We start from the raw sequence: 17333 nt of genomic DNA, 5'->3' as shown, positions 1-17333 counted from the left end.
AGCTGAAAACGTGTAAACTGTCTTTTAGAAAATTTCAGCCAAATGGTCATACCATTTTTACATGCAAAACAAGGAAACCCCATTGTATTATCTGTGTTAAAAACATTCTGGAATTTCTTCTGAGGAGCCCCAGCACCTTTTTGGCTGAGGGGAAAAAGTGGAAATTTGGAAGTGCATCCTCTGCATTGGGAATGCTGTTTCCTCATGCTGAGGAACACCTGGCCATATTGTAACCCCCTGAAAAATCACACTAATTTAAAGAAGCAAAAGCTGACACTGGTCATGGTCCAGCTCCTGTGCACGACTGGACTTTGAGTGCACATCCCTTACAAGAAACACAAGATCAGTGACTGTGAGCCAGGATGTGGAAGAAGGACTCGCTGAACCAGGAGACTGGTAAAGGAAGCTGACATGGGTGAGGTAAGGTCTGGGATGAGCTGGCCAAAGAGGAGGGAAGACGGAGTGCTGCTGGTGATGGTGGGAACCAGGAGAAACAGAGGTGAAAGGGCTTGGGGTGTGGAGAGAGCAGGAGTGAGTAGATGGATGGTGACAGAAATGGTGGGAGCAGAAACAGTGAGCCAAGGAAAGTGCAGGGCAGCTGATGTTGGATGAAAAGAGAAGAGCTGGGTTTTGTTTTCCACGGAGGAAAAGGAATGAGGCATGGATGGGGAAGCAGAGGTGGGAGGAGAGAGAGGGAAGAGGAAATAGGTGGCAGAAGGAAGAACTGTAACATCTGATTGTGTAATCCTGGCTCTAACCGTAATGTGGGAGCAAAGAAGCCAAATGACAGTTGCGTGAGCAATCTGCCTTCTGGTACTTCCAAACTCTTGGAGTGCCTCCTTACCCATAATGCCATCCATTTTAGGCATGTTTAGGTGTCTACATGTGCCATCGAGTTCATACAATGCAAAGGGTGAAGCTCTAGCACCATTTTTTTTTCACCTTAGACTTGTCGTCAGGTATATCAGAAAATACCAAGATAAGTCCTGATTATTGCAGGGTCTTTGAGACAAATTGAATCATTTGGGTTGAACTGTCTGAGGAACTGAAATCTCTGGAAGATTTTAGCCCCCCACAGTTAGGAAGGCAAAGCTGCTGTAGTTTACCTCAGAAATAGGGGTCTTCAGGATTTATTTTCCTGCAAAGCTGAGAACTCAAAAAAATCTTGCATTCAGCTTTGCAAAGTCAAATCCAACAGTCTGCAGCAGTGACTTTCAAACCATAGACTGTGAACCACAGGATCCATAGACAGCTTTCATAAGGCCTGTGTACAGGTCTTTAAGAAAAACAGGACTTTTGCTTAAATTCACTACCATCACAAATTTTACATGTAGAAACTAGGAAGAAAATGCAAGTTCCTAATGGATAGTGTAAAGATATGGGGGACACTGGAGGCACTTCAAAATCAGGCCTCCTTTTATGAAGTGGCCAGTTCTACAGAGCCAAGGTTTAGCATTTGGGTGCATGGGGGTTTTTTTATGCTTTTTGGGCCCCCTGTCTGCCGAGGGTCATCCTTTCTGACGAAGATAAATTGCCTTTGACCACCATAGCATTAGGTTTTAGTTCCAGCTGGGATATGCTAGTAATCCTGAGATACAAAATAATCTTCTGAAAATATTGCAGTTAACTTCAGTTGTATAAATCTGAGCATTAGCTGGATACTATAAATAGGCAGGATGTGCAAGAAGGCCAAGCTGAAAATGTGCAGGAACCATGCCTTCTTTCTTTAATGCAACCCCAAAGTTGTGCTACATTTCGTTATGTATAATATTTTTCATCTGAAAAGGAAACAATACGCGTGTGATTTGTGGCCATAGTAATTAACTGGACATAATGAAGCGCTGAATTTCACACTTTGGATGGGGGAGGATGGGTAAGTTTTTCTCAAGTTTTCTTACTTTTAGTGCTTTCTTGGAGGTAATTTTCTGCAAGATTGGGTAGAGAGCAGAAATACATCTGGTTTATATTATATGATGGCTGTACTTTGGCAATGGAAAAAGATGGCACTTAAAAAAAAGGAAAGAAGAATAAAAAAGAAAAGCTTGGCAACTACAGAATGGAGCAACAATTACAAGAACTATCTTAAAATTCCCAGGATTTGTAATTTATTTTTCCACGCTTGCATTTTTCTGTTGTTGCTGATGTTAAAGGAGTGAGACAGAGGAAATTCAGTAGGATTTTACAAAGTACGGATATCTCCGTGAAACAATCTCCTTTATTCAGGTTGCCCCCACAGCAGCTGCTGTGATTAACGTGTGGGTGGTAGCAAAAGGGATAGGAAGCAGGACTCATATGTTCACTTTAAAAAAAGGGATAGATCATAATTTTTTTCTGTTGTTTTCTTCAGCCACTGGCCATGAAGTAATGAAGGTGGTCTCCCCCCTAACTGCAATTATCTATGGGTATAAGGCAGAAGTAAAATTAATGCAGAAGTTTTTTGGAATCAGAGCTGTGTGAAGCATCTTTGTGGTGGGAGAGGGGAAAAGTTATTCAAGAAATGCAACAGTACCTAGTGATGTGTCACCTACTGAGGTTTCCATTTTTTTCTTTCCTTTGTATATTCACCCAGGAAACAGTCTTCCCCCCCACCACATTAACATAAGGTGGTCCCAAACTACAAAGAACTGAGACTCTACTCATGTGGCAGATGTTTACATCTTTGAGTAAAGTTGGTGGGAACCGAGGACACTGAGCATCTGTCTATTTTTGAACAAGACTACGGGGTGTGACATGTGAGCACCTTCCAAGAGTGTAGTAAGCGATGCATCCCCTGGGGCTGCTTCTCACATCCTCTCACTCGGAGGTTGTAATGCTTCAGCCTTTGCAGGGCCGGAGGCTGGAAGGGTTGGGAATCCTGCTTTCCCACAGCGGGGTCTGAGCTACATGACGGTACCCCCAGGTTGTTCAGCAACTTAGCTGACTTGAAATAGAGCACTGGAACAAAATATGTTCTGAGTGATTTTTAAGTAAAAGCTAATGTGAAAATGTGGGAGTTTGAACCAATGTAAACACATTAAATTTAAACCGATTTTCAAATGTAGTAAAGAAAAAAATAGCGCTCCTGCTCTTGAGATTCCTAAAGGACACATCCTTCTGAGTTATGATTTAATTAGATTATATTTTATTAGACATTCTTTACAAATTTTAAAATACTGCTATTATACATGCACAAAGGAAAATCAGTTTGAACAACTGTGTGTAGGCATTCATTGAAGTCAACCACAAGACAGGAACATTTTATGTCAGTTATCAATGTACTCGATATGTATATCTAAAGTGCATTATGTTACAAAAAATATAGAAAGTCAGCAGCACCAAGATACGTTCACAAAATAAATACACCAGTCAACAAAATAAATTATGGTAAATGTGACAATAATAATTGTCTTAGCCTTAGCCAAAAAAAAAAAAAAAAAAAAAAAAGGAAAATTCACAATAACCGAATGTGCAGTTTCAGAGAGCAATGGGGGCGGGGGAGGGGGGAAGGTTTTATTCTGAGCATTTACAATATTTACAGGTAATAAATATTTTAATACTTCCCATATGTTCACTATTACAGAATACTGCAATACGTCTTCCAAAAATCTCTTGCTGAAAATGTCAGCGCCTCCTGCAAAGAAAAAAAGGACAGAAAAAATAGAAAAATTAATTTTCACTTCAAATACATGGACATAAAATTAACAGCAAGAATGCCACAGACTATAACGAGTATGCCTTGCTAGTAAACATTTGCAATAATAGGACTTGTATAACAATGCTACAGTTTTAGACATCTTTTCAATACCACAGTTTTAGACATCTTTTCAATACCTCTACTATATTTTTTTCAGGGCAGCTCAGCTAGCAATATGAAGACCTGCAGTTTGTCACGACACTGAGTCCGTCTATTCCACTATACTGTACACTCAGAGAAATAGGAAGGGGCTTTAGTTTTCTTTAGAGCCTTATGCAAGAAGATTCCCAGGTGCTACAGGTAGAAAAATTGTATCAACCTATAATAAATATGTCAAGTGCTAAAAAAAAAAAGTACAGCTAGAGAAATGAGAAATTTGAAGATAAGAAAAAGAAAGTCCTTAGTGAATACTGTGGCAATCATGCCCCTGCTGTGTTAACCGCTTGGCTGTGATGTCAGGCTTCTGATTAAAACAGTCCCATGGGGCTTGTTTGGGCTTTCTTTCCCACTGTTAGACCACCTGTTAGACAAGGTGTGTGTTCATCTCAGAGGTATATATTTCTGTGGTGTCATGTACATGAGTATATACAGTGCTCATGCAGTAAAGGCTGCTCAGGTCTTGAAGTGAACAGAGCCTTGACAGAGCGTCTCTTTAGGTGCTTGACCGAATGAAAAGACTGTGATCCTGAAACTTTCCCTCTGTGAGCCAAAGAGCTTGGTCCTGAAAGAAAATGAGCATCTCATCATGTTAAGCTCTGGCTCCCGTTGCATTCAGTCCGAGCTGAAACAGTCAGCTGTGTACAGTCCTAAAATTTGGGAGTTTTCTAAGGGATGCTGGCAGCCTGGTGTGAGTGCTCTACTCCTCCCTTCCTCGTGAAGGCATGAGAACAAAAGCAGAGCCTGCTCCTACCCTGTCAGTATATTACTTATTCTACAATATTATTTTAAGTTACTTCTTAGCAGTGCTGCAGGAAATGCTGAAGGGTTGGGCTTTTTTCCCTTCTGTCCCTGTGAACGGCACATTTCTGTAATGCACGTTAGTTCCCTGGGAAACAGCTATAGGGTGGAATGTGAAGCTATAGGATGGAGCGGGATTCGCTCTGTTGCTGGACTGATCACTGAAGCTGTGGGTAGCATTCCACATGGCAGACATGTGTGGGTGTGAGACGCAAAAAAAAAAAAAAAAAAAGCAAATCCTTGAGAGTTTAAGAGGGGGGGTTTTACGTGCACATTGAAAGTGAGACTACATTTAACATTAGGGAGTTTACTCTTATGAAAGGTTTCTTAGGAAATTAGGTAATACAGCTTAATTGAAGCAGAATGGGAATACAGCTGGAATGTCCATGAGAAAGAATTTTTTAAGTGCCTGGAATGGAAATGCTAGGATGAAGCTCCTTAATAGTTAACTAGTAATATTAGGGTGTATCCAGGCTATATTACAATATGTATAATGATGGCACACAATTCATACAGCATGACTGTATATGTGTGTCTCCACTACACAGGCCTTTTTTTAAAAGGATGACATTTTCAATTTGGCTTGGATTTTAGGCTTTGTTTTAGAGTTTAAGCTAAGCCACATCTTGACAATGGGCTCTATACTAATGACTACTTGCAAGCTGCTTTCTGTGATCTGGTCCCAGATTTTGCAAGATTGGCTTCTTTTATGAGATACTTCTGTAGTAAGTCAAAAGATCTAGCAAGCACATTCTTTGGGGCCTTTTTTCTGACCTAAACCCAAAATCTTGGGATCAAGATTGGGTGGAGGGAATTGGCATGAGGATTTTGATTCAGTGCGTTGAGATGAAAAGAAGCACAAAGATACAGTGGAAAGCACCCTTAAAGTTTATCTTTGCACTTCCTTGACATTCACCCTGCTGCATTATGCATATCCACTTCTTCACTGTAATGACACTTTTCCTAAGCTGCAGCTAGCCTTAGGGGTGCTGCAAAAGCAGCTTCTACTGGTCTAGCATATGGAAATCCTGTCTGCGCACACCTTCCTTGGCCCACACCAGCAGACAGCATAGAAGTCCCTGATTTAGCTCAATGCAGCTGAGGAATCAACCTCACTCAGATGTGGTCATCCCTCCATCTAAAATGTGCTTGCCCACCTTATGTCAACAACCGCACGGACAACTGCATGGAACCTGATTCCCCTTATCTAAAGTACGTGTCAGGGAGTTAGGACTTGCTTTCAGCTAAAATTTAGAAAGTATATCTTTTGCCAGCCTACTGGGATAACGACAAGCTCGTATACTAGCAGTTTCTTAAGAGCTGAATCAGCATATTATGCTCTGTACTTGTGAAGGAGGAATTTCATTTTCCTGTTTTATGGCTCCTCTTTGTTTAATCATCTTCAATTAAGCATCTAAAATATAGGTCTTCTTTAGGAATCTGCTTCTTGCCCTGCGGAAATACTGCATCTTGGGCAATAATAGCAGTAAGGTAAAGCAGGACTGCCCTCAGCAGTCTGGACTCCACGGTAAAGCTGACTGCCTTCGGCCATCCAACCATACTCAAAACAGAAAGGCTGAACTGGGAAAATCAACAGGGTTGTGCCTGTAATTCTTTTACATATCCCATTGGATATACAACCAAAGACAGAGTAGTAAGAAAAAGACATGACAGTTGAAATGCCCTAGGATGTCTTTTCCCTACATTCAAGATTTCTGTGCGTCCAAGACAGGTATTAGTTATTGGCCACCGCAGTTCCTTAACATCTTGAAACATCAGGCGTCTCCTGACCGGAGTCCCTGAGCATGTCTTTCCTAAGGCACTAAGGCAAACCGGCCTCTCTTACTTCACTGCTAACTGCTACAGCCATGCTGACTGGTTTATGACCCGGGACACTGATCGCCTAGCCCCAAATGCCGGTAACTCCTGTAGATGCCAGCAGAAGTTGAGGCGATGGAGCACGTTGCAAACTGCGGCCTGTAAAGCTTAACCCAAGACTGGATTTTAGTAAATCCCACAGCTGGCGTCTCTTTCTGAGGGATTTACTGTGAGCAAGTGGCACTTCTCTTATGTCTCTATTCTGCCAAAGTGAAGGGGAGGAGAGAAAAGGGTGGGTGTTTTGCTGTTGAAAATGCAAACATTTGAGGAGAACTGAGGAGTGGACTCCTTGGCTTTGTCTGCAAGTGTGCAGGCTTCCACTCAAGCTGAGATGGCTGCGAGCGGACGAGTCGCTTGGGACACCTAGGCTGAAGTCTCCAGCTCGCCACTGCCCTGAAAACCCTTCATTGTCATACATGAGGGAAGCACGTCTCTCTCCAAAAGCAATGCTCAACATTTTTCAGCAGCAACGTCATTGTTTCACGAGCTGGCAAAAAGATGGAGCTGAATTAAAAAGTCCTAATGGCAGGGAAAATTTTATGGCGAAAGGCTGGTCTGCGTTGTTTGCAGATATTACTAAGAGAGAAATTTTCCGTGTTCTCCCCTAAGGTTAAACAGTAAAATGAAAAACTGTAAAGTAAGGGTAGGAAAGTTGCCAAAAAAGGGAGGCGTTGAGAGGGAGGAAAGAAAACTTCGCCATTTTATAGATGCAGAGCCTTAAATAAAACTCAAAGCTTTCAATCTGCTGAGGCCCAAGTGTGGGACCAAGATCTGACATGAGAGACACTACGGTTAAAACAGGAAAGGAAATTTTAATGTCTGTGATGTGCTTTCTTTTTGCAGAAACAGCTTTACTTACTACTCACTCAGCTTCAGCAAGCTCATTTTGGAAATAAGTGGCTTACTCGAATTGTTTGTCATAGGAAAGAAAGACTTTGTCACCAGTACAAAGTGGAAAGGGTACGTACTTACCTCCAGAAAGCACCTTCAGACTGTGCACTGCTTGAAAAGCAACTGCCCAGTTATGAGCATAAAGGTATACTATTACTCCAGGTTTGAGTAAGGCCTTGGCCTCTCACACCGAAGGATAAGAAGATCAGTAAACTTATGGTATGCCCCCTGCAAAAGGATATAGCAGAATTACCTTAAAGTGTGATGATGTGTAGTAACAGAGTTGTCCAAGAGTGGGCTCTCGGTCACGCTGCTGCCATACATGCCAGAGTTTAGCCAAGCCGAGCGGGCTCGCCTCTTTTTCTTCTCTTGTTCCTTACGTTTTCCAGGCTTTGCTTTCTTTTTCTTCCCCGATACCTTCAGGGGCTGCTCCTTGTAGGTTTGTGATTTGTTTGTCTCCTGAGTTAGGTATCTGCCCTCATCTTCACTACCAAATCGGACAGGGTAGTTCTTCGTGTTGGTAGCAGGCTTAGGGTTAGGTGAAACCTCTGAAGTTGCGCGGATTTCTGCAGTGTTGACACCTTCAATTAAATTTTGAAGGAATATTCTTCTTCGTAAGTCTTGGATTGACTTGCCTTTGTCATGCAATAGCTGGTGCTCTGATACAGCCCGTTTGCTAAAGAAAGAGAAGAGAGGAGGGGGGAAAAAAAACATTTAGGAACTGGTTATTGCCCAGTACTTGGCAGAGCTCCTCTTTCCTCTGGCAGTGGTGGCCACAGTGACTGTGTACCAGCTCTCAGGCTTGGAGACATCCAGTTAAGTCAGACTGCTGGAGCAAGTCCTGCTTCTCAGAGTAGCTGCTCCCTACAGAGAAGGGAAAGACCTAAGCGGGTAATAATTCTCAGCTGACCGATCACACACCACTGGACCTGGAGCGGGATTAGTCACCGCTCTGTTCTAGGAAAGCATTACAACTCTTAATATATCACACTTCAGGCAGTAAAAGCAGGAAGGCAGTTGTCAGAGATAGGAAAAATAAGGGGTCAGATAATGCAGCACTGCAGTCAAGCAAGAGAGGGAATAACAAGTACTTGTATTGAAGCCGGAAGCAGTGTTTATACAGCATCATTCTAATAATTTTCTTCTGCTCGGTCATGTACTTCAAAAACATAAATAAGTACATAAAAGTGTATTTCATTTCTAAATTTAAATAAGTGCATTTGCAGGAGCGTAATGGAAAAATGTTTGAATTTGGGTGCCTAAGACATAGGCACTTCAGTCCATAATGAGCTATCCAGAGAGGCAGCCTGAGCATCAGCAGAGATGAGCCTCAGCCGCTCCTGTTGATTTTACTGCTTGGCCACTTGTGTCTAATTATAGTTTTAGATGTCTTTCCAGTATTCCTTTAAGCATGATCTTTTGGGGCCAAATTTCTTGTCTGCTGTGCTCTCTGAGTTTTACATTAGCCCTCTTCACGGGATCTTCTTCAAGAGCATCCTGGTTTGTTTGTGTGGGTCTCTGGTACTCCTCCAGAGTTCGTGACCTTTTGGTTCACTAACCTCTGTCTTGTTTTCGAGGAACTGGGAGATGGTTAGCTAGCTGTCTTTTAGAGATGTCATACTGGCAAAGAAGGTATGAAATGGCTGAGGAAAGAAGATACAAGTGGCACCTGGATAATAAATATCCGTGAGAAAATACACGCTTTTTCCTTGATGTGGGATAAACACACAGCTGCACTGTGAACCACAGAAAGAGCGCAAGCTGGGATTTTAGCTATGTTCCCATGAATGCTATAATACAGTTTATCCTTCCAATTGCCCTACTTCTGTGTGCAGAGATTGGCTATGTGTCCTCTCATCTTGCAACAGGGTACTGCATGTGACTGAATTCTTACTGGCCAAAGAAAATGAATTCACTGCCTTGCCTGTCATATAATCACTTGGTCAGTTAGCTGGATAAGAAGTTGTTGCTGCATATGGGTGAAATGGGAGAAGACACATAACTGTGAGTGAATATTCCTTCCTTCCGTCCCATCCCTAATTATCCTGCTACATTACCAGGTTTCAAAATGTGGTGGACAAAGTTAGTAAGCTAAATGATTGGGAGTGTTCTGCACTTTAGCTTTCTCAGTCCCTTCAGCCAAACTCTTGAGATTTGTGATTTGATCAACAGTAGAGCTATGTGAAATTGGCAACTTCAAGTAGCATTGGTTTAAGAGCATCCCCTTCACTTTTTGTCTTTGTAGAGCTGCACTTTTTGAGTATTGGGTTCAAGTAATGGGTTCAAGTGATACTACATCTCTATTACTCAGTGTAAAATTCAAACAGCAGCTTTCCCCCGTTCTACAATGAGACGGAAAGATGACTGTTGATTTTGCATTAAGTCATACAGCAGGGATAGTTGCTCAAAATCAGGCCTAGATATACTCAGGTTTGTGAGCACACATTTGACCAGACATTGCCTGTGTTTTAAGTGTCCCCAAATCAGTTTTGGATGACTTCAGGCTTTAGGGCAATTTTTTTATGCCCTTCAACTCAGTGTCCCTAAGCAAAGATGCAATGTGATAATACTGAGCTGAACCCATATTGTTTTTCTCTTCAGTGCAGCTGTGACCATTAACACAAGCTCAAGATCTCCCCCAGGAGAATTTTATTGACCTGTGCACTCCCTGAAGCTCTCCAATAGCCATCTCTAACAACCTTCTCATTAAGGGCAGTCTGATTTGCAAGTACGCTAATAAAACTAGCACCTTGGACTCCTCTGAGTGGCATACTTCTGTGCTGCTTGTCAAGCTGTCCGCTGTAGCTCACGTTACATTCCTAGCTTCAGTAATCTATTTTCCCAGGACATTTGCATGGGAAATGCAGTTCTCCTTTCACCCTTCCAGTTTATAAAAAAGCATACAAAATCTCAGTGCTTTACTGAGTCTAAAACAGTATGTCTCATGTGATGAGCAAAGCTTTCCTACTGCCTCTTGTAAACTACCAAGGATAATTCCTTTTATCACAGACAACCTAAAGCTGCCTTAATCCTGTAATGTGTATTTGGTCAATTTACCCACTGTGACAAAATCTTGAATCTCTAAAGCCTGTTATTAAAGTACTCTTGATTGAAAAGCTATTCCATTTTACAGAGCTGAAACCTAAAGATTTGGTTCCAGAACACACAAGGCAGTCAAAGAGCATTACAAGATCTGCATCTTGAGTGAGTATGCATTTCCAAAATAATGCAGGGATTGACGTGTGAAGGGTTAGTGTGCCAAAGAGGGTGGGTTTTTGTTTAAATGTCTGTATGATATTTAGCACCGAGTCTGGCCCCAAATAACATTCTGCTCTTCCAGATGATTGTATAACATTACGTAGTGTTACATTTCACGTGACTTTTATTACTCAGCCAGACTTAAGGATTACATTTTGCCTACTGACTTCCTTTGTATGCTCTAGATCAAAAATCTCCTTAAACCAAAGAAGATGTGGTAGATACATATCTCTTTGACCTTCTGCCTCAGTTATTCAAACTCCTATGTTTGTAAATCAGGGAAAAATCCTTGCCCAAGAAGGCTGATGTAAGAAGTGCTTCATAATGGAGATATCAACAATATCTCACCCACACACACAGAGTAGGAAGGCAATGGAAACTGGAATGATTGCATTCACATATTGGGTACGATATGTAAAAAAATATTAGGCTGTTAGGGTTAAGATGACCCACTAGAGGTCCCTTCCATCCTTCTATAAAATGCATCTCTCATTCAAGGAAAAAGAGTCTGTACCCAAACCAAGTGCAGTAAATGCTAAGCTTACATGTGGTAGGCACTTTTGAGAGAAGGATGTTGATGGTTTGTATTTGACCAGAGTGTCCAAACTAATCACTGTATCCGAGTACCCTATGCACATAGGAGACTTAATGTCTCATTATGGGGAAAACAGTAGAAATCCATGACTCGTGACTATCCTGTCTTCATGTACTTCCAGATAAGCTGTTCTTTTTAGGCACATTCCTTCTTCATTTTTTTTCCCCTAGATATCTAGCATCACTGAGAGCCAACATTCTTCAAGTGACAACTTTCTGTCTCAGAGAGTTGCTCTTATTTAACTGTTATTATCCCTGACTATTCACATTGGGTCCGAATATAAGTTCAGCAAACTAACTGGAAAGGATTCAGTCAGCTCTCTGTCTGGATTTTGCAGGACTGAGTGCCCTTGCCACTGGCTCCAAAGGGAGTGAAAGCTGCTCAACCTATCTCAGGGTTAGGAAAAATATTTTGAATATATCTAGGGACACGATGCTACAGTGTCTGGGCATGCTGATAAAAATATCTAATTTCACTTTGAGGCATTACTAGGTTTCTCAGAAGTTCTTTAGCAGCTAAAGCATTTCTATAACAAATAATACGTCTGGCAATCTTTTCTTGGGACAATTTGCTATTGCTTTCCATGGGAGATTTGCCTCAGTAAAGTCTGTAGAACCAGGCCTATGTCATTTTGATTATTTTTGCATGGCTATAATAATGTGCTTCAGTATTTTCATCCGTTACTGGTTTAAGCCTTTGACTGAAAAAAAATATCTCTAGGCTTAAGTGAGTTATTAACCATTAACTCTAGGAATGGTTTGTGGTGATATTAAAACAGGACACATGTTTGAGTGTGGTGTCTGTGTTTGTGCTGTACCCACAAACAAAACTACGTGAATGCCACTAACTGACAGCTGACCAGTTTCTTGTGTGTGTTTTACATGCCATAGCAAAGAGGGAGCTGAGAAACGCATTTGGGCTGTTTAGCTTCCACTTCCCCCCGCCGTCAGGGCAGAATGGGAATGTTGGGAAGACCTCTAATCCTGACCTTTAAAAACAAGTGTTAGAACAACGCTAACTTCAAAAAGCGAGGTAGTATTTCTTAGCAAATCTAACTTTTTTAAAAAACAAATTTGGCTTAGATCCAGTTCAGAGTTTCCTAGCCAAGAAAATAACAGCATTTGACTGTACTTCAATTATTTTCTTTTTTTTTTAATTTCTGAAACTGAAGTTTGGTTCCTCTATATGCAAAGAGAAGAAAATGGTCTCAAATGGAAGAAATAGCTCAACAATAGCTTGCAGGAATACAAACCAGCTAAATGTTAATGAACTGGGAAGAGTACACTGTAGCATTATCAGCAATAACATGTTCTACACAATTTGCTGTAGGAGATTTGTAATAGCTGTCTGCCTGGTGCCAAAATCTAGGTGTGTCTGAAGTCACTTCACCTGGGGGATTTTTTTTGTTGCTTAAGTGGCAGAGGAAGTGCTATTTGGAGATCTTGTCCTTATGTATGTAATAAAACATTTACAAGGAAACCCATCTGAAACTGTTTGCTGTGTCATGTTTCCCTATAAACTGTGATCGGATTTTCCAACCCTCTTTCTCCAACCTGATTTCCTTTTGAACTTGGTAACAATACAGCCCTCCACAGTACGACTGAGGTGTTTCTTCCTTAGAAAATCTGATGCAAGTCCAGTGAAAGCCAGTGAGTTAGATGTGTGAGACAGCTGCTCCTACATCAGCCCAGTGGCTTCTCTTCTGCACTTCGCGTAGGGGGATTAGTATAAACCACGGTGATTATTTTGGAAGGAGCAAAAAGGTCATTTCCTGAACAGACTCTCTTAAGTTACATTATCATTTATCAAAAAATATGCTTCTGCCTCAAGTCAGATACTGGACTCCCTTTGGAATTTTTTTCTTTTTTTTTTCCCCTGAAGTGGCAGAAATCCAAAGGAATGGTTCAGTACTTCAGTTTCACGACAGCCCTCGCTACTGCGTGTTTCCCCTACCCTTATCAATATTGGCACCATGCCAGTGCCGTAGAAGACTATGTCATTTAGCGTGACATACAGCAGTTTGATAAAACGGGATGCTCCCTACCAGGAGCCTCCCTGGGCGCAGAAAGGTGCCTGGGCACTAGCACATGCTGGACAAGCGCAAAGTTGCATCGCTTCTCCCCTCAGCAGAAGAGACCCTCAGCTTTAACATCTCCTTCCCAAAAGCTATGTGAGGTCAGGCAGCTGAAAAGCTGCCTTTTCCCTGCTCCAAACCCCTTTTGCCTTACGGCTTAGGCACCACCGGTGAGCACCTGGGGCAGGTAAACCAGAGTCGCTCCGCCACAGAGCCGGCCCGGGGTGGGGGGGTTGTTCGGCCGCCCCCCTCCCCACCCGCACCGTCACCGAAACGAGGGGGGGGGGGATAATTTAAAAAAAAATAAATTAAAAAAAAAAAAAGCGAAACTCACAGTCTGCGGCTGATCCCTTCTACTGATCTCCCGTAAGAGGGCACGGAGTAACTCAGGAGAAACACTGCGAAACTCCACTGCTGGAAGAGTTTAGTGAACATTGTATCCGCCGGCTCTTAAAACCTGCAAGGAAAAGGGAGATCAGTCCCGAGGGACACATGCGCCAGCGCCGTCCTCAAGCAGTCCCCGCTTTGGGCTCTCCCAGCTCCCAGGCTGGGAAGGAAAAACAAACTTTGGGAGCTCTCGGCAGCCGCTCGCTTCTTCCAAACTTCGCTCCGTCTCTCTCCCTTCCTTGCTGTCTGCCTCTCTCTCCCTCCCTTCTTCCCTCCCTCCCTCCCTCCCTCTCTCTCTCTGCCTCTCGCTGCCCGGAGGCAAGATCTCTCTCAATATTAGTTTAAAAAAAAAAAAAAAAAGAAAGAAAAATCATCTAGCTCCTATTTGAATCGGGTTAGAGAGCGCTTCCATTTGTCTCCCTGAGCCCCGTTCAGCTCTAGTCCGCTAAGCCGCTGCCTCGGGGCTTTCTGTTACAAGAGAAGCTCTCTTTGCAGATAAGGAAAGATTCCCAAAAGTCAGCTGAGCTACCCTCGTCTCTGTAAACACACACACACGGAGATTCGGGAGGAGGGGGTGGGGAGGGGAATGCATCTATCCATCTGTCTTTAAGTATACCTCTGGGAAAAAAAAAAAAAAAAAAGAGTCAGGTTCACGTCCTCTGCTTCCAGAAAGTTGGGTCCCCAGCTGTGACAAGGACAGGGAACTCCAGCAAAGAGCGCTGCCGGGCTGCCGAGAGGTCTCAGAGCCCGGGGAGGTTGAGGGGCTGGGCAGCGCGCTGGGCTCCGCAGGTTGGTTCGGGCTGGAGCCTGCGAGGTTCACACGCTCGGCGGCAGACTGCGGGAACCCTGCGGGAGGGACCGAGGGGCTTTGCAAAGAGATGGCGCCCGAGGAACATGTGCGGAGAGAGGGAGAGCCCGGGCGGGATACCCACGGCCAACAAGGAGCCGAGAAATCAGCGCTTCCCGGGACCGGGATCAAAAAAAGGAGCGAAGGAAGGGAAACACCCGGCAGCACATGCACTCGGCAGACCCTGAGGACTCCGGCCAAGCTCTTCGCATCTTCTGCAGCCGGGTTCCCCTCTGCCTCCCCCCCCTCTTCCACCTCTCCCTTTTTGTGTTTACCCCCCCCCCCCCCGGGTCAGCGCCTCCCCCGCCGCAGCACAGCGGCAAGGGCAATGCCCCCCATCAGCGGGGGGCACTTTTTAGCTCAAGCCCCCCCAAGCCCAACCTGGGAGCTTTGCCGCCTTGCCTTTCACACACCTACCGTTGTTCGTCGCGGTGCCCCTATTAGCTGGAGGGTTGATTCCTAATGATGTTAATTGTAGGCTAGTAAAGGGGGGGGGGGCTAAGGGGGAGGGCTGGGGGAAGGACTCGCCGTCTATGAACACAGGAGCTCCCGGCCAAAAAAGTAAATTAGTGGAAAGTTTTCTCCTCCTCCTCCTCCTCCTCCTCCTCCTCTCCCTGTTTCGCCTTCCACTTTGCCCTCCGTCGAGCCGGCCAGGGCGTTGCAAAAAATCTGTGTCAGGTTGCGCTGCCGGGCGAGGCGGGCAGCGGTGCGGGGCTGCGGGGGGGGGGGGCAGCGGCTGCAGCTCGCCCCCCTCCCCCCGATGGAAGGACCAAATTTTTCCATCACAGGAAAACACTGATGTCAAAAACAAAGGTAACACAATCCGCCCCTTTATACGGCCTGCTGGCGCAAGAAAGTGCCCCCGGCTATAACGAAGGAGACAGCCTTGGGGGGGGGATGATTGGTGCGCCCCTTGGCCCCCCCACTGCCCCGGGCGGCTTTTCCAAAGGGAAACGCGGAGGATGGGCTCTCCCGCAGGCTGTGGCCCTGCCCAGGAGGGCAGCAAGGAACACCTGGGGACGCCGGCTCCGTCCCGTTAGCATCCCGGGAACCCTCGTCCCTCCGCGGCCGCGCAGCCTCCGCTCCCCGGGGAGAGGTGCCGGCGGGCACGGCCGCTGCCCCCCTTCTCCCCCAGGTACGGAGGGGTCGCCGGTTTCTGCTACTGACAACCTGGTTTCCAGCAAATGCTTTCCCAACACCCTCCTCGCAAGCCGCAACAACAAAAAAAAACCCCAAACCCAACCAACCCACCGAGGCTGGTTGCTCCTTCTCACCCTCTTCTCCTAGTAAGGAACGCTTTCTGGAGAAAGTTTCGTGCAAAGCAAACCATTTTTTTCTACCTGCAGGTTATTTTATGTTAAACGACACTTGCTGCCACGATTTAAAAAGCCCAGCTCCCTAGCCAAATTTCATACCACACAGGCAAATAAAACTGAAAACATAAGAGCTGAAATAGAAATCATGCTGAAAACATTAAATCGTTTATGCTGTAAATAAATTCCCTGAACACCTGGTAGGCTATAAATTAAAATGTATAGCTAATAGGCTTCTTTGATTTGCACTGCCCTTTCGACTAATTAAAAATAATTGTGAGATCCCCTGAAAACAGCCCCCACACACTCATAGGTCTATTGCTCACGGTAAAGGTAAAACGTCCATCAAATATTTTTAGAATTTCCTTTCCCCCAGAAATAAATAAATTAAAAAACCCACCCCAACCCTTACAGACTCAGGAAAAATAAATAGCCTTTATAAACTTGGAATACTGAAGTTTCTTCACAATTTATTACTTCACCTTTTCCTTGAGTTACAGCCCTCTGTGCCTCTCAGAGATCACCCTGGCCAACAGTGGTTGATCTTCTCAGCAATCGCTTCCAAAACTATGTTCTATCCTTAAGAAAAAGAAAAAAAAAGAAGTGAAATAAATCAAAAAAAAGGTAATACTTTTCAAAAGAAATCCAGCCCTACAGAGTTCTTATTCTGCCTGCAACAGAGTAGTGCTAAATAAAGGGTGTTAAAAGCAGGTGCTTTTCTCCCTTGCTGCTCTTTTTATTATGAAGAACAGAAGCTTCTCCTAATATATATAGTGAGGGAGACCCTTCTCTATTGCTTTTATTGAAAAGACCAAACTTGTGACATCACTAACCACCTTCCTATGGCTGAGTTTGCCTCATCTCTGCCTCAGTGGGCTTGGGAAAAAAAAAAAAAAAGAGAGAGAGAGAGAAAAAAAAACAACAACCCAACTATGGCTTTGCTAATATGGCAGGAACTGAGCAATGCCAAACCCGTTTAGGAGACTTACTATCATACCATGATACCATGCCCCCCCCCCCGCCTGAAGACTGTCATCTGCAACAACCGGCGCAGCGTTTTTTTCTCCTGCCACCTACACAAATGCTTAACCCGTGAGCAAACTCCTCCCGGTACCTAGCCTCACCGCAAGCCTGAGCCCTCCTCTGTAGCAGAACGAGGAGGGGGGGGGAATCCCCTTTTCCCAGGGTTTAAACCCCCTTTCCCGCAGGATGGAGCCCGGCGGGTTGCGCGGAGCGGGGGATGCTCAGCCGGGAGGGACCCACCGCCACCTGCAGCATCTCACCCCGTCGACCCCGGCTGCTCCTCCCTGCCAGCTCCGGGTGTCCCCTGGCCTCGAGGGGAGAGGAGGAGGCTGGAGGGGAGGAAGGACCGGCGGAGCGATGCTTTGGTACAGGTGTGGGGACGGGAATCGCGCCGTCCGGCGCGATTCCCGTCCCCACACCTGTACCAAAGCATCGCT

The 17333-nt window shown here is 44.5% G+C and overlaps 1 protein-coding gene across 3 annotated transcripts; it reads right to left on the bottom strand.

Annotated features, from left to right (window-relative positions):
* Positions 1–2867: 2867 nt before the first annotated feature.
* Positions 2868–16903, bottom strand: PTHLH (parathyroid hormone like hormone). Of its 3 annotated transcripts, none has more exons than XM_075051695.1 (4): positions 16356–16903; positions 13661–13783; positions 7653–8075; positions 2868–3610 (listed from the first exon to the last, which is right to left on the bottom strand). In XM_075051695.1, the coding sequence occupies exons 2-4, from the start codon at positions 13759–13761 to the stop codon at positions 3601–3603; spliced, it is 534 nt and encodes a 177-aa protein (XP_074907796.1). In that variant the 5' UTR covers positions 13762–13783; positions 16356–16903; the 3' UTR covers positions 2868–3600. The 3 variants fall into 3 exon arrangements, with proteins under 3 accessions (XP_074907796.1, XP_074907795.1, XP_074907794.1); XM_075051694.1 differs by lacking the exon at positions 16356–16903 and adding an exon at positions 14978–15006; XM_075051693.1 differs by lacking the exon at positions 16356–16903 and adding an exon at positions 13893–14735.
* Between the last annotated feature and the right edge of the window lie 430 nt (positions 16904–17333).

Source organism: Buteo buteo, chromosome 19, assembly GCF_964188355.1.
Source record: "Buteo buteo chromosome 19, bButBut1.hap1.1, whole genome shotgun sequence".
Lineage (NCBI taxonomy): Eukaryota > Metazoa > Chordata > Aves > Accipitriformes > Accipitridae > Buteo > Buteo buteo.
Note: the sequence above shows the minus strand (reverse complement) of the source record. Positions and strands in the feature narration are given on the sequence as shown.